At 41.6% G+C, this 25442-nt stretch overlaps 1 protein-coding gene across 1 annotated transcript in view; it reads right to left on the minus strand.

Moving 5' to 3' along the window:
- ARHGAP26 (Rho GTPase activating protein 26) overlaps positions 1-25442 on the minus strand; it is a 406595-nt gene that overhangs the window by 261496 nt on the left and 119657 nt on the right. The window contains 4 exon segments of the mRNA XM_006086413.2: positions 11664-11758; positions 14973-15073; positions 18583-18712; positions 20565-20669. Coding sequence (XP_006086475.1) covers positions 11664-11758; positions 14973-15073; positions 18583-18712; positions 20565-20669 — 431 coding nt within the window.

Genomic DNA, 25442 nt, shown 5'->3' on the forward strand with positions numbered 1-25442 from the left:
AGCACCCTCTTCTCCACACTGGAGTCACGTAGACAATGTTCTCCAAGTTACTTCCTGCTCAGTGCTCACCAGCAAACAGTGAGACCACAATGCCTAGCATACCAAGATCTCAGGGACCTTGCAAATGTCACATCAACTTCATGGCACACAGTGTGAAATTTCCACCCAGGGCCGCAAAGAGGAAGTTCAGACAAACTCCGAGGCTCTGAAGGGTGAGCCACTTAGCCTTAGTAACCAGGAAACTTAAGAAGATTTGTTGTTTTAAATATATTTTTATTGAATTCAGAGAGGAAAGGAGAGGGAGAGAGATAGAAACATCAATGATGAGAGAGAACCATTGATTGGCTGCCTCCTGCACGTTCCCTACTAGGGATCGAGCCTGCAACCGGGCATGTGCCCTTGACCAGAATCAAACCCAGTACCCTTGAGTCCACAGACCAACGCTCTACCCACTGAGCCAAACCGGCTAGGGCAAGAGGGTTTGTTTTCATTTCAAGAAGAAATATCAAAACACAAGTTCTTTCCACATGTAGTGGAGAAGTGAACAAAATGGACTAGGCCCTCCTGCAAGTACCTTAATGAACTCCTGCACGGGGTCAAATGAGATTGAACGGTAAAAGGCTCTGTAAAACCTAGAGTGCATCATAACTGCAAGGGCTCAGAACACCACTCTAGGCTAATCCAAAAAAAACAAGAATCCAATAGTGTCCAGTTTGACTGTGGCTTCTTTTCTACAGCAGTAGCCCTCCACATTTTTTTTCTGCCTCAAAATGCTCAAGAGATGGAAAGGCAATGAGTTTTGTTTTGTTTTTAAGAACACAAAAAGCACTAACTATAACAAAACATATGGATAAATTGGACTTCACCAAAATGAAGAACTTCCATTCATCAAAAGATACCATTAAGAGAGTGAAAAGACTAACTACAGAGTAAGGCAAGATATTTGTAATTTATATCTCCAATAAGGCTCAGATTATCCAGAATATTTAAAGAATGCCAACAAATAAATTAAAAACTGAACAACCCAATTAACAAAATACATAAAAGACTTGAATAGGCCATAAAGGAGGACAAACAAATGGCCAAGGAGCACAAGAAATTGGGATCAACATGATGACTCATCAAGGAAATGCAATGAAAACCACAATGAAATATAACAAACTCCCTCCTGAATGGAACTCATTCAAAGACCATCAATACCAACTCCTGACAAGAACGTAGAGCCACTGGAATTCTCATACATGCTGGTAGGAGAGTAAATTGATAAAACCAAACAAAAGTAAACATGCACCCATTCTATGACCTAACAATTCTACCTCTAGATATATACCCAAGTGAAATGTGTGCATATGTCCACCAAAAGACACATTCAAGAACGCTCACAGTTTTATGCATCATGGTCAAAATTTGCAACAGCAAAAAAACTAATATCCATCAATAAGAGAATAAATTGTTGTATATTTAAACAATGGAATATCACACAACAATAAAATAGAATCAAATACTGCTACACACAACAACAAGAATGAATCTCATAGACATAATAATGAGGGAAAGAAGCTGGACACAAAAGACTATAAAAGGCATGATTCCATTTCTATGATGTTCAAACACTGACAGACATCAGAACAGTAATTTCATCTTGGGGAAGGGATATGGGCAATGAATGGGGTGTGAACACAAGGATACCTTCTGGGCAATAGAAACTTGATCTGGCTGTTACACAGGCAGAAGGTGTTGCGGGGGGGGCGGGGGGGTTATTAAGATACAGACTGAAGGTTTTAGGCATCTTATTGTGATTACACCTTAATTAAAAAAATGTTTTTTTAAATACTATCAACAATAAAAATATATTTAAAAAATAAAAAATGTTTTTAAGTAACTTGGGCTCACCAGTTATCCTGAGTCTAGTGCTTCCTTCTTGTGTAAGCCTAGTGGACGAGTAACTGAACTATGCTATTCTTCTTTAAAATGCAAATTATAAGAATATCTACCTCATGGGGTTGTTGTGAAGGTTACATCATGGAGATGTATAAGGCATTTCAAAGGGTCAGACACACAGTAGATGCTCCCAAAATTAGTTATCACAGGGACACATGAGGTAGGAGGGAGGAGGCAGGATGGTAAGTGTGGAGTAGGATCAAAATTATGGAGGGACATGGGCACGTGTGTGTAGTTTAAAAAGGGAAAGAAAAGAGCCACAGGCACTTCTGATTCTCATGACCCCACCCCAAAGCCCTCACCCACAGAGAGGCCTGAAAATCACACCCTACCACAAAGCAAGCCAGGCCACGCGCTGACGTGACCAGCAGACTCTGCCATTGCAACCATTTCCTCCTGAGTGAAGCATCCAAGTGCTCTTTTCCCCATTATGGAATTAATGCCTGATAATTTATAAGGACAAAGAAGGAGCCTTGAGCCAATTCTAGAAAATCTGCCAAGGAGCTCCCTCTACCCACCAGATGAGAAAAGGAACAAGGGACGTACAATCCTTTCTAGAGCTCAAGCCCAAGATCCTACTTAAAAGACAGCACTTTATTTTCACTCAGAACCAGTCCTTGCTTACTGCTCTATCTGGATCAGCCTGAGGAACATGATCAAGGATCTGCAATTTTCTCTAAGCTGGCACCCCGCCTGTCACACAGGGGCGATGAAGAAAATAGTTATTCATCTATCACAGGGCAAAGTGGTACCCACCACCATAACTCCTCCAACTCTGGCCTCCAAAAACAGCCCACAGAAAGCCATACTTGGTTTAGCAACACATCTCGGAGCTGGGACCACTGATGTCAGCTCAGAGCCTTTTCATCAGCCAAGAACAAGCAGCATCACAACCAGCCCTGACTCCAGGGTTACTCTACAGCTTTCCTACTCTAATCTTATTCCTGAATCTGAGTCAACAATAGTGATCTCAGTGGCTTGGCAATTTACCCACTTCCTACTGGACAAGGAAATGCTATTACTAACTCCACCCCACTGAAACAAACACACTCAGAATCTAACAGTACTGTTCTTTCTAAATAAACCTCCAAAGAGCTAGAGTTTACTCATTCATAAGACTATAAATCTTCTGTTGGCAAGAGCTTGTTCTCAGCTTCCATCCACACTACAGTACATTTAAGGGTCAAGTTCAGCGTAAAAGGAGGATGGTGGCACCCACAGAAACACATGTTCTCACAGCCTGTGTTTGAAACCTGCCTCACTGTGTTTATTTAGGAAGAGGGAAATGATAAAAGCTTGGAGAATGGGGCTGCCACCCACAGGTGAAAGGGCTGAGCGAGTAACAGGGAGAAGTGGTCCTTCCCTCCGAAATGCTCCTGGGAAACTGATTTCTAACAGATCCTGGATGAGGGCTCAAAGTTCAATAAATCATCATTTTCACAAACATATGGCAGATCTTCATTTACATAAAATAGGGCCAAAGCCAGGCAGAATAAACTTGAAGAATGACATCTATTCCATGCCTGCCTAAGAGACTGCAGGCTCAAATGTCAATAGAGACCAGGCAAGAAAGAAAGCAAAATGAGAGAAACTGGGTAAGAAGTTCTTCACTGCCCAAACAAAATGGGCTTGGTCTCATTTTCATTAAAACATGCAGTCTTTTGTGGGGGGTTTTTTATTTTGCACTTCTACTTTCTGATAGAGACATAGGGACAAAGGAGTAGTTCCCTCTATGAGAAAAACAACAGTGCAAGGACAAGGCAAAGTGACAGCTGTTGCCTGTCATCACGGTGGGGAACAACAGGGAATGGTGGGGACTACAGCCAAGTGAAAAGGCCAAACCCCACCTAGCAGAAACATTCATCATTCAACTCTACAAATAGCTGATACATGGGATGGCAAGATCAGCATTTACAGATATTTCCAATTTTAAGATGTTGCCTCAAACTACTCAAGCCAAACCAAACATGTCTGGCCCACCAGTTTGCAACTTCTGGTGCCTGCGTCTGTCTTTCTCTGCCTCTCTCTGCCTGAGCTCCACTCCAGGTTATCATGGCAGGTTATAAAGTCATCTCATGCATGAGGACCAATAATGACGCATGTCTGTGTTCTTGATTAACTTCAAAGTCAAACACAGCAAAGCATCTCCAGTTCATCAACAAAGGAGGAACTTGGGATACTTTCCCATCTTTCTCAACGCTCAGGACCTAGTGTCATCACTGAAGAACAACATTAATCTATTCTTTGGAGATAAAAAGTTGACTCTGCACAAACTATGCATGCTATGAAATAATGAAAAGTCCCTGTCCACTACAGATCTTTGTACATGAGAAGAATATGTGACATGAGAACCTGGGTGGGATCCAGGTCAGAGAAAAAAGTGAGAGAGAAACTAGAAGTTGCAAACTGGTGGCCCACACACTGTGGCTAAGATTTATTGAGTGTTTATTATGGGTAAGCACTGTGCTAAGGACTTCATGAGCATTATCATTTATTTGTCACAATAACTATATGAAGTAACTACCATCACTATACCTCTTTTAAAAACTGATACTCAGAAACCATTTGCACAATGGCACATCGCAAGTAGGTGGCAAAGCCTCAGCTTGAACCCAGTCTGCCTGACTTTCAAAGCAAAGCCCACATCTTAACCACAATGCTGTACTGCCCCCAAGTGCATGCAATGTATGTCCTGAGATCCAGGGCTACCAGCTCCTTAGAAGCACCTCTCCCTCCACCTCTCTCTCTCTCTCTCTCTCTCTCTCTCTCTCTCTCTCTCTCTCTCACACACACACACACACACACACACACACACACTCACACACACAAAGTTTTCAGAATAGAAGACTTCTAATTAATTATTTAGAAAGGACCTAGTCCTAATGAATGAATGCCTCATAACCTATTACAGCCTACAGCACTGACCTCTTGGGAGGAAAGGTCTTAAAATAATTAGTACCATAGCAGTAATAACAATTTATAGAGTAAATATGGCCAATCACATCAGATAATTCCCTACATCTTTATTTTAAAGGAGACTGAAGTCACAAGCCACCAGGAAGCCCAGACGAAGAAATCTTTGCACATTAAGTTGCATGGTTCTTCCACACACCAGATATTGATTGAGTACCTATCACATGCCAGCCATAATGCTAGGCACTGGGGACACAGGAGTAAGAACATTTTAACACACTGCACCAGGAGAAAACATTATTAATTGCTGAGATGAGTAAGACTTGGGAAGAACGCAAGCACTTGTTACTATTGTTCATAACAAACAATGACAAAATATTCTAATTCAGGAACTCTCCTAGTTCATTTAGTAATATTTTTTCATTATTACTATTCTATCTCGTGATAAATAGAAATCCACATAAGTAGAATTTACTGATTGAATTGTCTCTTTTCTTCAGATTTACGTAACAGAAAAATTTTGGTTTACATTTTTTTAAAATAAACATTTTATATTTAGAAATTGGAAAACAAACTGGTATACCAAATCAGTAACACCACAAATTTCACTAAGTAGACTAAAGAATCAAAGTAAGGTTGACTCATTTCACACCACAGTCCACTAACAACCACATGCCATTCTTATTTAAAACAGAATCAAACAGAAAGTATTCTCTAATTATTAAAAAAAAATGTAAATGTAAATGACAAGTTCAAATGACAAAAATTCCTAGAACTTCTCAACTAAATTACTTTACAGAACAGCTAAAAAGCAATCCAGAAAGTATATTTCCCCCGGCTCTGCCCCCACCCAAGTCATGGAAGTCAGAGCAGTATAACACCCTCTGAGGAAGGAAAAAGCCATTTCCTCTCTGAAATGTCATTGGCATTGAGTCCAGTGCTCTAATCCAACCAGCAGGAAGGCAAAATCAAATATTATTTCAAACAAGGGGTGAGGAGGGGAGGGGAGGGGAAATTTGAAACCAGGAAAAATGGATTCATCTGTTGCAAAAGATAAAGGCGCATTGCACCATGAGGGCCAGGACTGCCTGGTTCTCAGCACACGGGGCAGCCGAAATCACTCCGCTGTTTTCTTCACCATCCTCAATACACCAACCCTGCAGCCAAGAGCCTGACACTTCAGGAATCAGGTGAAATGTAATGTTTACACAGAGGCTAAATTAACTACGCGTGCTTGCTTTTGTAGGAAAATGGGTATGAAATGATCCATCATGAATGGGTGGGAAGAAGGAATTTCTAGAGAAAGAGTGAGTCATTTAGAATACCTTTCTCTTGAGTAATATTCACATGATGATGTCTTCTACAGAAATCTACACACAAACACACACACACACACACACACACACACACACACACACACACACCCCGCTCTGACTCCTGTCAATGTATGAAAGACAGCTAATTTTCAACTGGACGCCTCGTGGTAACTAATACACATACAAAACTGCCATCTAGAGGTTGAGGACTGAAACAAAGTGTGTTACATAAGATGCTTCTTTTTGGAAAACACAATCTCACACTCACACAATCTCACAAAGACACACAAACAAGTGCATGCACACACATCACATACCAAACTGAAAGTAATAGCATTATTTTAACTTCAAAACTAGTATGGTTTCCTTTTGAGATCAGACATTGGAAGGAGCATAAAACTTTTTATCTTGTGCAGGAAATATATCTGTAAATAACAAGTTGTCACATACATATTTTTAAAAATGGAATCTTCCCGTAGTAGCCCCTTTGCACATTTAATACACCTGTCTTCACTCTCAACTTACAGGTGAATAGAAAATTAATGGCACAATAAGTAAAGGAACACCATCAGGATAGAAAAAAATGGGCTCAAAGATACACCCACCAAAGCTAAGGTTCACCATAAGGACAATTAAGTCTCAGATTTTAGGGGAGAGAAAAAAATTCAAAGGCACAACCTTTTCCAACACAAGACTGCATCAGGAATAAATATTAATGCGTTCCATCTTCAGAACAATTCTGCAAGATAGGTATGACAAGCCCCTTCTTACAGATATGGTTTAACCACCTGCCCAAATTCACCTGGTAAGGGGATGATCCCAAATTCAAACTCAGGGCTGCTTCGATCTTTCACCTGCATCATGCAGCCTGCTATAAAAGCATACTTGAAATAAAGGTGGTGACATATTAGTGGGTTTGAATAGGTTTTTCAGATCCTCCATAATCTTTCTAGCCTCCGCTATCCTTACTTTAACCAACCTTCCATTTTCCTGGGGAGTTTTGTGCTATACAGACATGCAGATCATGTGGGTACTTGCTGAAGTTTTAGTTTAAATAGCAACTAACATGATTAAGCTCCTGTAGTCTCTTTCACAACAGTTCACCAAAGTCCCAAAGGAAAAATAATGTAACTCAAACATTGCATTACCATAGAAAAAATTAAACAGCCACATGCACACAGTGCTGTATTAAAAGCTGTATAACATGATGTTATTCTGCCTCTGGAAGCAAATTACCTGAAACAGATATTCAGAAATGAGCAGAGGTATATAAAACATGCCTAATTAAACAACCAGCCAACCAACACAAAGAAAAGTTCACATACTCTGCAAACACAAGATAGAGGTGACAGTGGGTATGACATGCCTCACGGGGACTGGTCCTGAGGAAAGCTGTCCCTATATTAGTGGAAAGCTTGCAAAAGGAGGACTTCAGATGTGATTGAAAGAAAAATCAGATGATGACTTTTAAGAAAGAAAGTCCAATAGATTCATAATGCTTCATTAAACTTTCTATCTCCACTGTCGGCAGAGTCTCTGGCATATAATTCTACTAAATAAATGAGGGAGGGAGGAAGAGAAAGAGAGAGGAAATGAACTCAGGGTATTCCAGTCATGCCATCATTCTCTGTAAGAATGAAAGGTAAGGTCCCTCTGTTACATTTTACCCATAGCATTCTGGCCCTCCAAGTTTGCTGGAACACTCAACACTATATATATATATATATATATATATATATATATATATATATATATATACACCTTTAATTGCATGAGTGAGTGTGTGTGTGTGTGTGTGTGTGCACGCATTCTACCCTCAGAGGTAATTTCCCTGAAGGCAAGGAGCTTGTCTTGGTCTCCATTACACCCCTAGCACCAAGTACCTAGATCACTTCTTAAGACTCTAAGAAGTTGTCCTTTGCTGCCACCTCTGGAGTGCCAATGCTGGGGATGGAGCCTCGAACATTCCACATAATATCTCTAAATGTATGGACCATTGAAGGTAACTAATCCTGTAAACAAGAAAGCATTCTAATCGTTTCCTTTCCCCAAGTATAAACACTGCCCCTTAAGAGCTACACTGATTCGGTGCATCAAAAAATAAGGCTTTTTTCCTATTATTTTCCATATGATTTAGTGACCCCTCCTGGAAAACATCTGGGAGAAAACAACCATGTGTTATTTAACATCTGTGAGAAATCTCTTAAAAATAAACAAATCCAGAAATAGTAGGAGATGACTACCACCAGGATCCTTTAGATTAAACAAATATTTTCCTTACATTTGCTCATTAATATCCATGAGATGCTGCAAGGGAGAGTTAATCATTTAAAGTGACTGAAGATAGACACTGGCAAGTGTTAGCAATTCACATGCCACTACTGCTAATTCACATGCTGCTTTTCCATGAAGTCCATTTTTTTAATTTTTATTTTTCAATTACAGTTGACATCCAATATTATTTTATATTAGTTTCAGATGTACAGCAAAGTGGTTAGATAATCATATAATTTGCGAAGTGGTCCCCCCAACAGATGAAGTCTCCTTTTCACTCAGGAATTTTACACTAAACTCTCTCCAAAAGAGTTGATACACTTTCAGGGGAAAAATGATAAACCTAGTCTTTATTCAATTAGCCAATATAAAATATAAACCTTCAAATGCCCCTTGCTATCTATTAGAAGTGCTAGCCCTGGAAGGGGCAGTCTCTCCCTATTCAGAAAAGTATTTAAGGTGTCAAAACACCAAACTATATAGAAAATAAAAATTACAAGTACTACAACAGAACCATGTACACCAGTGATGGCGAACCTTTTGAGCTTGGCGTGTCAGCATTTTGAAAAACCCTAACTTAACTCTGGTGCTGTTTCACATATAGAAATTTTTTGATATTTGCAACCATAGTATAAAAAAGATTTGTATTTTTGATATTTATTTTATATATTTAAATGCCATTTAACAAAGAAAAATCAACCAAAAAAATGAGTTCGCATGTCACCTCTGACACGCGTGCCATAGGTTCGCCATCACTGATGTACACACATCCTGCTTATTAAGAGGAGATTTAGCAGCCTCATTCTGTACCCCTCAATTCATGACAAAGGAAAAGAGACAGCAACTTAGAAGAAATCAACTTCCCAAATCCACTCAGAATGTTGAATGTGACAGGTCTGCTCTCAGATTATAATTGGGACATGCAAAGCTTTTATGGGCACAGTAAAGGGGGAAGGTGGTATGAAATGTCAACAAGGGTAGAAACGGCGATTTTTCACTGCCTAAAAAGCAACAGTCTACAACTTCTGGGGAAACATCTGCAGGAGAAAGCACAGAAAACAATTCATCATCAAAAAACATCACTGAGCTTGCACCCTGTCTCACAGAGAGCTACAATGCAAGGCATGTCCTTTCCCAAACAGCCATGTGGAGGAACGACCATCTCTAGGAACTATACATCTGAACTATACAACTGGCTCCACATTGTCTTCACTTCTTTCATGGAGGCCCACAATATGAATTCCCTGCTTTAGAACTGAGAAGAAAGATGTCTACAAGTGCTTAAAGCAACCTGATTTAAGATTTATTTAAAATCAAGAATAAGCAATTTTAACTTGACGCACACTTTTTACAATACCTCTGGGCTACCCCAAGTCAACATACCCCTCCATACAACCCTTCTCCACTACCTTCCCCTCTCACATACCAAGCATGGTGAAAGGCTAGGGAACTTTCTTTTCTTTACAAATTATATTTATATCTCTTGCATTTGGAGTCTAGTTACTTAACAATAAATAATAAAAGTTAGCCACGGCCAGTGTTGCTAAATGGTTAGAGCAGTGGTTCTCAACCTTCTAGCCCTTTAAATACAGTTCCTCATGTTGTCACCCAACCATAAAATTATTTCCGTTGCTACTTCATAACTGTAATGTTGCTACTGTTATGAATCGTAATGTAAATATCTGATATGCAGCATGGTCTTAGGCGACCCCTGTGAAAGGGTCGTTCGACCGCCAAAGGGGTCGCGACCCAAAGGTTAAGAACCGCTGAGTTAGAGCATTGACCAGAGTACCAAAGGTTGAGGGTTTGATTCTTAGTCCCAGTTCTCTCCCGCCCCCCCCCCCACCTTACTCCCTCCCTTGCACTCTCTTTAAAAAGTAATGGAAAAAATATCCTCGGGGAAGGATTAATAATAATAACAACAACAATAGCTAATACTTGTTGAGCATTTATTATTTGGCATTCTGCTAAGTATTTTTATATGCATTTTCTTCTTGAATCCTTACAATTCTAGGAACTAGGTACTATTTCCATCTTAATTTTCCAGATAAGGAAATCGAGGCCCCTGAGAGATTAAATAACTTGCCCAAGGTCACATGGCTGCTGAACAAAGTCAAAATTTAGATCCAGGTTGCTGGAATAGAGAGCCAGAGTTGTAATGACTAAACTGCTAAAGAGACAGTTATTTCCATGAACTTCTCAGCCCAAAAGGGCATGTTCTCTGCCTGGGAGCTCCAGCAGCCTCCAGCAGCCACAGTGTAGACACACATCCTGGCACCAGTAGGGGTCCCACACCTGCCACATGCAGAGGGGCACACCCCAGGTGGTACTCCATTTCTGGATCCCCTAGAGCTGGGGCTAAGTGGCCACAGATAACGTCTCAAGGAGGAGGAAAGTACTGGCTTATCAAAATGGTGTGGCTTTTCCATTTAATAAAGGGGAGAAATTAAGTGGCATTACAGGAGAATCATGCCGGGATTTAAGGATCTTCCTGCTAGCACTGCTGATCTTGAACAGATAGCTCAAATAAGCTGAGCACATGGCTTTCATTGAAAGAATTAACCTGTTGCCAAGGAAAGTGTCTCTAAGAATTGGAATGTTGTCAAACTAGCTTAACACCACGAAATGGTACAACTTAATGAGACACTATAAATCTTGAGGAATAAAACACAGAGTTATCTCTCCAAAGACTATGATTTCACAAGTGGGTTGCTATTGTCCCTTGGTGGGCGCACATGCACACACACACACAAACACACACACACACACACACACACACAGGGGTAACTAAAAGCTGACATTTTTTTAATTGAGGAGAATGTCCCCCCCCCTTCCCTTTTTGCAATTCCTTTTGAATCATTTTATTGAATTTTAAAAATAAACATTTCTTTAAAGTAAACAAATCTCAAATAGCTGATACAGTCATGTTAGAGTCAGTTTTATTTAAACATCTATTCAACCTCCTGAGACAGAACACACATTCCTAAGACAAGGAGCCTTCACACTAAAATAAAACCAACCAACCAGTGGCTCAGTGCTGAACCTAAAAATGTGGGGAGGAGACACTGATCCTTAAAAATCGGCAACAAGCCTGAGTCTATTCCCAAATGAGTATTAAAAGGATGGGGAAGGAAAACAGGAAATTTTGACTGAATGGAAAAGATACTATATCCAAATTCAGTAGTATTTGTTCCTGGGAAAAGTGTGACAGCTACTCACCTGTCTACTGCTTCTACGTCAAAGCAAAACCTCTTCTCAATAGAGTCTGTTTTCCGCCGGATGCAGGATTTGAGAGTGACCGACTCGTCTTCTCCCTGTTAGGAACACACAGACCATCAAGATGAGGCCAGTTTATGGGCTCTGCTTCCCTCCAGAACAAACATGCCCCATGGACAGGAGTGATCATTTCCTCTTCTCAAACCTGAATGTTCATGACCACAGGAAGTAAATGGTTAATCATAAACCTTCTCAGACGGCTAAAATTTGTCAACCATGTTCTACTTGGAGTCAAATGTCTTTAGTACTGGTAGATCATGATGGTCCAGCATCAACCTCTGTTACATTAAATTCTTGTGATATTATTTTAAATAGGCTTAATTTGTAGGTTTGACATGAGTCAAAACAAAATGACCTTGAGGTTTCCTCCCAACTCAGCTTCTTGAATCTTGGTTCAGTTGTCACTTCTTGGGAAAGTCAAATACCCTTACACATGTTCACACAGCACCATGTGCCTCTTCCTCCCTCAGAGCACTGATCACAGCTGAAATTTTCCATGGATCTGAGCAATGACTCAAATGACATCTCTCTCTTCATTGGACTGTAAGCTCCCTGAGGAAAGGGACTGTGCCTGCTTTTCCTTACTCTTGTATCCCCAGAACCTAAACAGGCCCCAGAACAGAATAGGCACTCAACCAATGTTTTAACAGATATATTGAGATATAACTAATTGTGTAATAAATTGCACACATTTAACATGTACAATTTATGAGTTTTGATGCCTATATACATCCATGAAATCATAACCACAATCAAGCTAATGAACATACCCATCACCTTCAAAAGATTCCTGCTGTCCCTTTGTAATTCATCCCTATACCCAGAAAACACTGAATGTGCTTTCTGTCACACCCTATAGATAAGTTTGCATCCTATATAATAAAGAGCTAATATGCTAATTAGACTGAACAGCAGAACAACCGTCCGGGCGACCTTCAGAATGAGCTCCCGGATGAAGCCGGGGCTGCAAGGGCCAAGCTCCTTGCATGAATTTTGTGCATCGGGCCTCTAGTATTCTATAACTTAACAAAAATGGAATGCCCTTTTATGTCTGACTTCTTTCACTCGGCATAATTCTTTTGCAATTCATTCATGTTGTGCAAATCAAGAGTTTATTTCTTCTTATTGCTGAGTAGTACTCCATTGCACAAATGGAATGCTGTGGTTTTATCATACAGCACTAATTTCTTCTCTTTCTGTCATGTAAGAATTTGTTAAGGGTCCTGTTTCTCCTGCCTGTCCCAATCTTTCTTTTTCTAAACTAGGGAGGAAGTTAGTAAACTTGCCTAGTCTGTTGAAATAATAGGAAATGTGACTGCATATGGTAAAACTAACCACGCTCTAATATCCAAATAGTACACAAAACACAGAAGACCTAGGAAGAGATAGCTTACTAGTATATTCACAGCCTTACATCTATTGGGTTTTACTGAATAGCTAAGATTAAGTTCTCAGATTGAGAACTGCTCCTTCCACACTGTGCAAATGAATGAGTGTAAACGCCCAAATACAGGGGATTCTGACTATGCTGATGTCTGACTATATTTCAGATTGAATGGACCTGGACCAGCTTCTACTTTGAAAGCTTATAGAGAGGTGTCCCTGGTAAATGGGAGGGAACAGGGGATCTATAAAACATTGTCAAATATAAGAAAACAGAAGATTCTGTTCCAAGGATGACCATATCATAACAAGAAAAATATATAAAGACAATGTGTTCAACTACCGATGGTTTAAAAAAAGTGGGGGATGCAGGTGATAATCACTTAAACAAATAAATGAAAAGTTAGAAGTGACAAAAACTAAGTTGTGTTACAAAAGCCTAAATTAAGGAGATTTGACCTGGTCAAGAAGGTCAGCAAAGGTTTTCCTGGGCTTGGACTTGAAGGATTCATGAGATAAGACCAGCCTTGGGGATGAAGAAGAGCAGGTGGAAAAAACCTGTGGTCAGTCCTTGGGTCCCTCAAGGAACTGAGGGAAGCTAGTGTGGCTAGAATTCCAGAGCAAGAGGGAAAGTGAAATGAGAAAGGGTTTGAGGGATGCAGTGGCAAGATCACGCAGATTGTGGTCTGTATGCTGAGCGCTGTGGGGAAATAATGAAATATGTCAAACGAGGGAAGGAATAGGGTCAGCTTTGGGCTGCTGCACACCTCCTGCAGAGAGGTGCCTCCTCTCAGACTGCAGGATGCAGGGAAGTCTCTCTCACCAGAGAGAAAAGACGGATCACATACTAGTAAAAGGGAAATGCATGCAGTGAGTACGCCCAGGAAAGGAGAAACCCTGGAGCACAGCAAGGAGCTCCCAACGCAGTGACCTATGGAGCCTGATGCAGCCTGACTGAGTTCCAAATGTGGCCACAAGAACTCCAGCCCACCCACTCTTCACACTCCTCCTCCTACTGGGAGGCAGTGTCTGCATCCTCTCCCACTGATATTAGGTGGATTGGGCGGGCTTTTGTGACTGTTTCAAAAAAACAGATAGGACAAAAGTAAGGTAATATGACGTCATTAAAAAGCAATGCAGGCTCTGTTTTCGTTGCTGGAATATTCACACTTTAAACATTTAGCTGCCCAGTGGCCACCATGCTGTCACCATGCTGTGAGGAAGCCCAAACTAGCCCACACAGAGAGACCAGATAGACTCCAGAGAAAGAGGGAAGAGAGGAGGTCAGGAAAAAGAAAGAAAGCTATTCTCACTGGCCTTGAGCTGCTTCAGATGCTCATTGTTCCAGCTAGAGTCACCATCTGATTGGAGCCCCAAGAAAAACCCTGAGTCCAAACCACCAACCAAGTGCTCACCAAATTCCTGATGCACAGAAACTGTGAGAAATGCTAAGAAGATTATCTTGGTATTGTTTTAAAAGTTGCTCAGTTTGGAGGTGATCCGTTACACAGCAACAGATAACTGGAACAGCTAAGCTGCCAAATGGCAGCCCTGTGAGTATCAAGTGAGAGTGATGCAAATCAGTTTCACAGGGTGAGGTCACCCAAGAATTTCTAGCAGCTAAACACATTTGACACACTTAATCCTGCACATATGTGAAATACAAGAATCTTTCTTAGTTGTAATTTCTAATATAACTTAGAGCTAAGAATCATCTTGTGTAAGTTACTTTTTAGGGTACTATACCTCCTGAAACTACTGTATAAAAACTAGGAAAATTAGAGTGAAATATTGGAGGTGTTACTTTATATAAGCATTGTCGTTATTTGTTAGTCAAGCAAAGCATGAAATTTAAAAAAATTAACTCACCCCCTTTCCTCCTGACTTTTGGTCAAATGGTACCATGGTGATCTGTTTGGAATCCCGCTGATATGTACAGTAGTGCTTCACCCAAGAAGTTCCAAAGTGACCTGAAAAGTAATATTTCCCATAAAACAACTACATATGTCCACTGTGTGCCAGGAAGACACACAACACATACCCCACAAGGCTCACCTACCCTTAACTTGTTTCTAGGGGCACTATATTCCCCACACCAGCTAGACTGGAACAGGCAGAAATCTGATCCCACAGACTGGAAATGGAGCCTACCCAGGGCTTTCCCCAGAGACCAAGGAAGACTGTTTCCCACTAAATGCTACATCCAATGGGTCTTAAAATGTAAGGGAAGTAGAGGTTCCCTGGGGAAATTAATTCACTTTCCCATCATCAATCTCCATTTGAAGTTTTCTGTCTCTCCCCTGACAGGAATAAGATGACTGAGGAAAGAACACAGAAAGGCTCCTCAAAGTGCTTGTCACCGCTCCCATCTGCTGCAATGACTTCATGCTTCCCACACAGCTGCTCTGCGACTATGTGCACAGACAGACAGGAGACTCTGACCTACTTCCAAGCCCCTAATTTTCATGTTAGCAGAACTCAAGAAGACTGAAAAGCAGGCAAAGAAAATGCAGAGACACCCAAGATACAGAATGGAAGTAACTGTAAGTGCCCAAATGTAACCTAAGGACTCTCCCTCAAAATTATCCCTCAGGAAAGATGGAGATGCCCCCCCCCCAGTCAAAGTCTGACTAAGTCTCTGATTTTACCCAGTGCTTATTACTTTATTAGCCTACAAGGACCTCAGTCAATACTAGTTTAAATGCTTACAAAATCACATAACACAAGTTGTGAAAAATAATTATAATATGAATAGAGATCCTGCAGACATTTAATCATTATTTTTCAGGGTGTGACTGACCATTATAAGTATTGGAGATTACTTAGTAAACTTAAAAAGCAATACCGTAAGTGTCTACATTAGAACATCAGAGTCAAATGAAAATACTAACCATTCTAATGTATCTTTTGTGGATTCAAGAAAAAAATTCAGTGATAGCACAACACAAAGATTCCAAAAGTGCTTGTATCTTGGACAATTTGAGCATCAAAACAAATAAGGACAGTACTGAATTTAGCCTATGAATAAAATGGGAATCCATGAGTCCATACTGACAACAGAAAGATAGATGGGTGAATGGGCAGATGGATGGGTGGGTGAATAGAGAGATAGTAAAGGAGAAAAGGAGGGAGGGAGGAGGAGGGAAAGACGAAGGGAAGGAGGGAGAGAGAGGGAAAGTGAGGTCACTTCCTTTCAATATACTAAATGGCAACTGATAAATGTGGAGGAGTGGGAGAGCTGAGAAATCACCATTTTGCAACCATCATAGTAAAGATCAGTTCAGGGAGGATTTTCAATGGAAGCTGAGTCTATGAGGGAAGGGGGTGGGAATATTGACGTGGTCTTAAGCTATTTCCCCACAGACTACTAATTAGTTACAAGGGGAAAATAGTGACTGTACAGGGAAGAAACCAGACAGTACCTTGACTGGGTAATCAAAATTTACATCACCACTGAGGGGCAGATGGCCACAGAGGAGAACACAGTGTTACCTGTGTAGGATATAACCAGGGACACATAATCTGAATCTAATCTTGAGGAAACATTAGCTGAACCCACACTGAAGAATTATATATATTCTTCAAAAATGTCATGTCATAAAAGACAAAGAAAAGCTGAGGAAGTGTTCCAGATAAAGGAAACTAAAGTCATAACAACTAACCACAGTATGAGCTCCTGCCCTGGAGAAAAACAAAATGCTGTGTAAGGGTATTTATATGGGGACAACTGACAAAACTGGAATAGACAGTGTCATTTATATTAACTATCTTATCAATGTTAAATTTCCTGCGTATGATAACTATGGTTACATAAAAGAATATCCTTATTTTTAGAAAACATACACTGAAGTAAAACAGCATGGTATATGCAACCTGTTCTCAAATGGTTCAGAAAAAATTAAAATTGTGTGTGTATCTGTGACTGTGATGTGCACACACACACACACACCCATACAGAGAAAGAATGATATAACTGTGGGAAAATGATAAAAATTCGTGCATCAGGCTAAAGGTCATACTGTTGTTCTTTACAGTATTCTTGAAACCTTCTTTAAGTTTTGCATTACTCCAAATAATGTTGCAAAAACTTTCCAAGAAAAAATAAAGATGTATCCCAATGATATGCTCCAGGCTACTGTGTTAGAGAAACAAAACGTGGATCCAATGATAATCTAGACATTAATGCTGAAAGAGCACGTGAAGTGTTTGAATAAAATTGTACAATATAATGTGAGAGTGCAAAAAAGCAATACTGATTTTACCTATGTAAGTGAATAATATTAATAAATTAAGTATTATAAGTAGACATTGGACTATATTTTTGCAGTCCTAACAATTTATATTTTCAAATTCACCTTAAATTTGGGGGATAGATCTTCTCACTGGGCAAACAAGGCATCCCCTTACATCAGGTATATATGAAACACAGAACTAAAGTAGCTTGTTCCTACAAACCTCAACAAGCTGGTCCCTGTAAGAATAAGGGACATGAAGTTCTCATCACAACCAATGCTCCAACTCCACTACTGCCCCCATTGTCAACAGGGAACAATTTTAAGCCCAAGCAAATGTTTAGTAATCACTGAACAGAATAATCACTGAAACCAAGTGTTCTACTTCTGCTCCATCGGGAAGCTTCCAGGATGAAGACATTTGTCTAACCCAAAATCAACAGGACATAAAAGCACAAAATCAGGAAAAATCTGGGAGAAGTAATGTGTGCAGCCAAGAAAGCAGGAGTAGGAGACTAGGAGAAAAGCTATTCATTAAGGAAAACAATTTGCTATCTTGTCCCCCTAGCATTGCTTGCATGAATCAAGCCTGGGAGTGCACAGCCTCATCGGTCATAAAGCCTTCCCCCAGGCCTAGGGCATGAATTTGAATCATCACTGAACACTCCATGTCACCAGCATGTCTCTCCTGACATCGCACCAGTAAAGCAATGATGAGTCTTCTTCCTGGCTCTGGGAATGAGCTCTTGTTTCTACTTTTCATAAAATGTAAGAGTTGGGATGACTTGAGGAGAAGAGGGAAAGCACCATGGTTGTTTGGGCCTTGCTCAAACAAGTCTCAAATGAAAACAAAATCACTAAATAGGAAATCCCACCAAAGGATATGATTGCTAATGGACAATTAGGTCTACCAGGCAAGATTTTCCCAAGTCTTCCATGCCAAAGGGATGGTGTTTAAAGCTAAACTAAGGGGACAGGCACCTCAAGAGTCGAGAGACATGAGGGAGAAAAGAAGCACCACGGAACCTCAATGCATTCTAGTTACAAAGAAAACAGAACACGTCCCTTGGCTGTAGACAAGACTTGTGGATACCACCCTCCCCCTAGGAAACTGAACTATGAAAATACTCCCATTCACCCAAACCTGTGTTTACAAAACTTTTGGCCAGGCACCACTGGACACACCCTTCACCTTGTGGGCAAAAGCATGAGCACACCCCAGGCTGTTGGTCGCCACAGGCACTCACGTTTCTCCTGAACATAGAGGTACCCTTCCATAGTGTAGGGACTGATGGTCTTGTGCTCAAGGGGATTCTCCTTCATTTTTTTCATCAGTGACTCCACTTCTGACCTGGTGCCTTCAAAGCGATTTCTTGTCTAGGATGAAAGGAATTATATTCAAATCAAAGAAATAAAACTCTCTTCCCACCTCTGACAATTCAGAACCTCAACCAATAGAATTCTTATATCTAAAAATCAGATAATTTAGTTCAAAAGTCAACCATCTAAGAATTAGACAAATATTCAAGAAGTTACTTTAGCCTTAAGGTCCTCTACCAGATTGTCTCTCAAACTCTAAGGACCATCAAAATCACGTAAGGAACTTGGAGTAAATGTAAATGCCCAGGCCTCACTCCTAAAGATGAAATGAGTACCTCTGGACCCAGATATGTGTATTTGAAATGAGCATCCAAGGTGATTCTGCTCCACAGAAGGGCCTGGCCCCAGCTCCCCTCAGGCCTGAGGGGCTCATCCTCCAGCTTCAGGCAATGTTGCTGGCTGGTATCTCAGATGGTTCCCTCCTCCAAAGGGAGCTGCCTCACTGAGGGATACTCCCTTCCCCAGGGCAGCCTGTACCCACCCAATGACTAGTCTGGGGACAAAAGGGGAAGATCCCGTTGCTTCTATTCCCACAGCTCCAAAGGCCATCCCAGCTCCAGGGCACCAGGGCATGGACTGAGGCCACTGCCTCAACTGCATCTCAGCTCAACCTCTCCTGCAGGGGCCTCACTCTCTCACAGGCATTTCTGCCGACACTGCTCCCTGTACACCTGCTACGTGTAAATCTCCACTTCCGTTGGCCCTCTGAGGAAGCCAGCCAAAGGGGAAGCCATGCTTTGTGAAACCTTTTCCCAGACTCTGCAACTTCCTGTTCTCTCAGAAGACACAGAGAACCATGTCAGAGCGAGCTGCAGGCTTCCAAAAGCCATGCAATACAACCCACATGGATGCATTTGGTTTCTTTTCTCCATAGGATCCTCTAGAGCAGTGGTTCTCAACCTTCCTAACGCCACGACCCTTTAATACAGTTCCTCATGTTGTGGTGACCCCCAACCATAAAATTATTTGCGTTGCTACTTCATAACTGTAATTTTGCTACTGTTATGAATCGTAATGTAAATATCTGATATACAGGATGTATTTTCATTGTTACAAATTGAACATAATTAAAGCATAGTAATTAATCACAAAAACAATATGTAATTATATATGTGTTTTCCGATGGTCTTAGGCGACCCCTATGAAAGGGTCGTTCGACCCCCAAAGGGGTCGCAACCCACAGGTTGAGAACCGCTGCTCTAGAGACAAAGACAATGTACATACCAACATGGCCAGACGTAATTAAGAAGGGGGCTCGGGCCCCAGTAACTGCTAACCAAAGAGCCTTAGGCAGGATTCTGAGCACCAAGAGGCCCTGCTGTGTAAGCCACACTGATTTAGATTTTCTCTCAGCCTTACTAAGAGTTGAACAAGAGCACACCTTTTGAGCTGGAGGTCAGCATGTGTGCCCCACCCCCACTCCTACACACACACACACACAAACACACACACACACACACTCACTCACTCCAAGGTCTCGTGTGGCGAGGCAGCTAGATGCACAGAAGGGGGGCTAGGAAGGGCAGGGCTGGGCTGGGCTGGGCTGGGCCGGGCCTTCCACTGCCAAAGGAAATCCTGACTCTGGTGCTACAGATTTAAAACATAATCAGTAGCAGCACTTCCGAAAACATAAATAGTGCTTTGAAATAATAGAGAATAGGATGATGTTCTAATCTGTGGCCACCAAGACCCTAGAAAAGCCTGCCCCCATCTGCCCTTTGAACCAAGCAAACCGCCCCCCCTTTACCTGCATTCCATCCCAGATAAGTGCTCTCTATGCAACCAGACCCATAATTTGTTTTTCCTTTCCTTAACCGAGGAAAGGAAGTCTGTCCCTTTGCCCACTCACGTTCTGTATGCTAATGGTCAGCTGCATCTTGAAGTCGCTGAAATCCTTGGCCAGTTCATAACCATGGTGATAGAAAGTGAAGAGTCCTTGCAAGAATGCCAGTAGCTGCAATGAGGTAGAAAGGCAGAGTTCACCACATAAGTAAGCCAAGGAGGTTATTATGTTGTTGTATCTGAGTTCCCAACCCCGATTGAAAATCTAGAATAAAGTAATAAAATGGCTATCACTTACTGAGCACTATTTGTGTTCCAGACACGGTAACTTTATGTGCACTGTCTCACTGAGCACTCACAGCAACCTATTAGGTAAGTACCACTGTTACCTTCATTTTAATAATTAGGAGGTCAAGTAACTTGCCCCAAAACACACGGCAAGAGGCAGCCAGGATTTGAAGCCAGATCTCCTTGATATCAACACCCAACCTCTTACCCTGTGAGCCTCACCACCTCTTAAGATAAACATTTCGTCAGAAAAGTGAAGACCAGAGCTCCAAGTTAGTCTTTTCCTAATATGTGTGTAATACCAGGTTACTGTGCAGAAGCGTGTGGTTACATTGATAATCAACAAGAGAGGGAGAAAAGGAAGCTGGTATGTTCTGAGTCTGAAGTCTAACAGGCAAAGTCAAACCAAAAAAATCATCCAGGTCAGACTTCAGCTCAAGTGTGCTTCTCAACTTTCCCTCAACTATTCAAAAGTAAGCACTATGGATTCCTTTATTAAAATACTCCCATGTTCCCACATTTTCAGGTACAAAGGTTTCCCTAAATTCTCATTTAAATTGCCTTGGGCTAAAGGTAAACCCATTCATTGTTTAATCTTGTCTTTAGTGAAGAGTGCAAACATCTGTTCACTAAAATTCTTATAAGAGGCCTTCATATACTTAAAAACTATTCATGTCCCTGCCCCAGGCCCCTGCCAGCCTTCCCTTCTCCAGCGGAATAAGCGTCCCTGTGGTCTCTTCTCTGAGCCTAGGTGCAAGCCGCACTGTTGTTAGGCTGCCCTGGCCCCTCCCCGAGTTCTACACACCTTGCCTCAGTTCCAAACCTCAATCTGAAAAAGGATTATAGTCAGAGCCTGAACGAGGTTTAGAACAGTGGTTCTCAACCTTCTGGCCCTTTAAATACAGTTCCTCATGTGTGACCCAACCATAAAATTATTTTCCTTGCTACTTCATAACTGTAATGTTGCTACTGTTATGAATCGTAATGTAAATATCTGATATGCAGGATGGTCTTAGGCGACCCCTGTGAAAGGGTCGTTCAACCACCAAAGGGGTCGCGACCCACAGGTTGAGAACCGCTGGTTTAGAAGAACCAGAACCTCACCTCTATCCTAGGCTCAGTGCTACTGCATTTGGGGACCATATCTGCTCTAACTTGAACTTCAATGCTGACTCACATGTTCTAAATGGTCCACTCTGACCTCTCTGATCTGCCTCTACCACATGTTACATCAGACACAGTTGCTTTATTTTATGTTGTGTTTAGTTTTTCAGTCCCTAAACAAAGATACCTTTACTTATTAACTGTGGTCTCACTTATTTTCACCTAAGTCTCCTTTTCTAAGAGGCAGCCCTAATAATGGGGGAACTCATTCCACACCACTACTCTCCCACCGTGCTGGTGACAGAAATGGAAAGCACCAAGGCATGTGCAACGCTAACTGAGATCAGAGGAAAGACCTGTCTTTGGGCTGAGCCACAGGCCCAGCCCAGTTTATCAAAGATCTCCATACTGGGAAGTCAGACAAAATCCAGCTTACAACAATGTGGTACCTTGACTTCCCACTGCCACTGCCACTGCATCACCTATCCCCTGAGGTCCTCGCGGGAGGAGGGGGAGCGGGCAATGCTGGGTCCTCTGACTGTAAAAAAAAATCGTCTAGTGGCACCACAGACAGATCCCTAACCCAAGTCAATGAATGGGCGGTAAGTTACATAGAGTCACCAAAGACTAATGATAAACTCTTTGCTTCAAGGGTGACCAAAGCCTCTGGACTTACTCTACGTAAAATACTTTCTTGAGAAGGCCCATACTTTTCCTTCTAGATGGCTCCAGAAATATACAAGAAGGGGCTCAGATGACAAACCTAGTGTCGATTTTCACAATGAAAACTGTTCTAGCTCTTCCCTCCCTGCTGTCCTTGAATGCTGTGCCCATCACTTTTCCAAGGCACTGAGCTATTCCCTACAGGAGAATAAAGCAGAAGATAAGCAGGTAGTTCTAAGGTCATTCCTCCTATTAACTCTGATTTATCCTTCCCTTAAAGTCAACAAAGCCTCTCTTGCTCAGAGTAATTAAATATCTCAAACAGCTCACTAAGATGCCACCTGGGCACACACACAAGCGTTCCAAAGGCAGAGTTACCTATATTTATTTTAGTCTTCACTTCCTTTGGTATCATGCCTGATCATCCATTTTTCTATGGAAAGTGATTCCTTAGACATTGACACCTTTGGCCCATTTTCCCTTCTTTCTCCCCCACATAGCATCTTTTCTCTTTACCCCCACCTGCTGACATACCCTTCCTACAAACCGTATGAACCTTGAACCTATTACCCAGTGGGAAATGAAAGTCCATTCCAGGTGCCAGGCGAGGCCCGGAGAAGGGCTCTAGAGATGGAAAGATCTGTCTGCCTCAAAGAAATGTTTCTACTCAAACACACAGAGGAAGAGCTTGCTGCAGCCTCACCTGCTTGTCAGACAAAAGAAGCCAGCATGGCCACCCAGGCTCCTCCCTGAATAGTCACAGCACAACCAAGGACCTGCCAATAAAGACCTTCCCCACCTCCCTTTGCCTGCATCTCCATCGTTGTGTTCCTCAGGAAATACCTGTTTTAAAAAAATCCATTCCTAGCTGACAACATTGATCTAATTTATTTATTTTTAAATAAGCAAAAACGTAACTCCTTTATTTTAATGGGCTGCATCACTCTGGACTATCTGGTACCTTTAGGTTGTTTCCATTCATAGAATAGAGTTACTGTTATGGGTTAAATTGTGTCCCCACCCCCTATTACCCCGCCCCTCCAGCCAAAAGATATGTTTAAGTCCTGAGTACCAGTCCCTCAAAATGTGATTTTATTTAGAAATGGGGTCTTTACAGAGGTAATCAAGTTAAAATGAAGCCATTAGGCCTTAATCTAAAATGACTGGCATCCTTACAAAAGGGACACAGAGAAATTGGACACAGAGAAACTCACAGGGAAGATGAGGGATAGGACAGATACATCTACAATTCGAGGAATGATGAATACTGCCAGCAAACCACCAGAAACTGGGAAGAGGAAAGGAAGGATCATTTCCCTGCAGGTTTCAGAGGGAGCATGCCCTATCGACACCTCGACCTTAGACTTCTTGCCTTTTAAACTATGAGGCAATACTTTTCTGTTGCTCTAAGATACCTGGTTGTGGTACCTGGCTACAGGAAACCCAGCAAACTACTGTAGCTGCCAAGAAGCATTCATTCATACAACAAAGGACAGACAGTAGCGTGATGAAAAGCTGGGCTGGGTAGGCCATGTAACTGCCTTTAGCTCATCTTTTACAGGAGAACAATAATGCTACCTACACTGGGTTGTGTACACACTGAGATCAGCTATGAAATGGGCTTAGATTAGCACACGAGTGCCAGCAGGAGATGCTCAGCAAGAGAGATAATCACACTGATGTGTTAGGAGATGCACTGTGCTAACAGGATCCAGGCCAGACTGGAGAAGGGGGAGGCCCCGGACAGGATACAACAGACCAAAGAGAAAGAATGAAGACCTGCCATGGGGCAGGAGCAGTGAGAAATGATAGGAAAACACAGCACCAACACTCAGGGGTGGAACACAAGAGGACACAGCGTCTGACACATGAGAATGAGTTCTCTGTAGCACTGGGTAACCTTCAATTATGAAAACTTGGGGAACAGACGGAGCAGGGCTTCACCTTCATGAAGTCAGTACATCATAATCTGCGATCCAAATGTCCAGAACATTTAGTACCTCAACAAGAAAATGAAGGCTTCCAGGGTGCGCACACACAAAAATATGTATGTATAGTTCAGACCCCAGAAGTCTGATTTTTCTTCCTTGGAACACTAAAATTTTGTTTCTTTTTCTGAAGGTCAATAACATCCTGGTACGTGAAGTTACTTTCTAATAAACAAACGTAGTCAATGGGCATGGGAGCTCCTTGAGTGGTTAGAAGATTCCTTTCATTGCAACGAACTCAAACTATAAATATCAACCCCATTTACTAAATGTGACCTTGAAGAAGTAAATAAATGTACTTCCATTCCTTCATCTGAAAACAGATATAAAAATAGTACCTACCCTCCCGGACATTATAAGGACTGGATGACAATGTAGGTAATGTATGTGATATCGTCACAGGACACACAGTTTCAGCCAGTATCAATTGTTACTTCATGTTCTTTTGTACAATGTAGGCCAGTGGCTCAAACTTTAATATGCAGCAGAATCACCTAAAGGACTTACTAAAATACAGGTTACTGGGCCCCACCTGCCAATTTTGAGCTTGGGTGAAGCCTGAGAATTTGTATATCTAAGACTTTGAGAACCACTGATCTTGCCAGTGGCATTTTCCTTCCATGAGTCTCTTCTCCCTCTTCTCTACAGCTCCTGAAGCCACTGGCCTATCTGGAAGCTGGTGTATTCACAAACAAAAAGAACTCCTGCAGAAAAGTGAAGGTTCAACATCTGCATCCTATACCCAGCCTCTCAACCGATCCATTTAATTTAATGTGGGCAAGTCTCTTCAATCTAACATGAGACCAGAATTATTTTTTTCATTAGGTTTCCCAGGTGCCTCGCCTTTATGAGTTAAGGAACATCTGCAAACCACAGTGGTTTTCTACTCTTTCAATTGTTCT

This window comes from Myotis lucifugus, unplaced genomic scaffold (assembly GCF_000147115.1).
Source record: "Myotis lucifugus unplaced genomic scaffold, Myoluc2.0 scaffold_28, whole genome shotgun sequence".
Lineage (NCBI taxonomy): Eukaryota > Metazoa > Chordata > Mammalia > Chiroptera > Vespertilionidae > Myotis > Myotis lucifugus.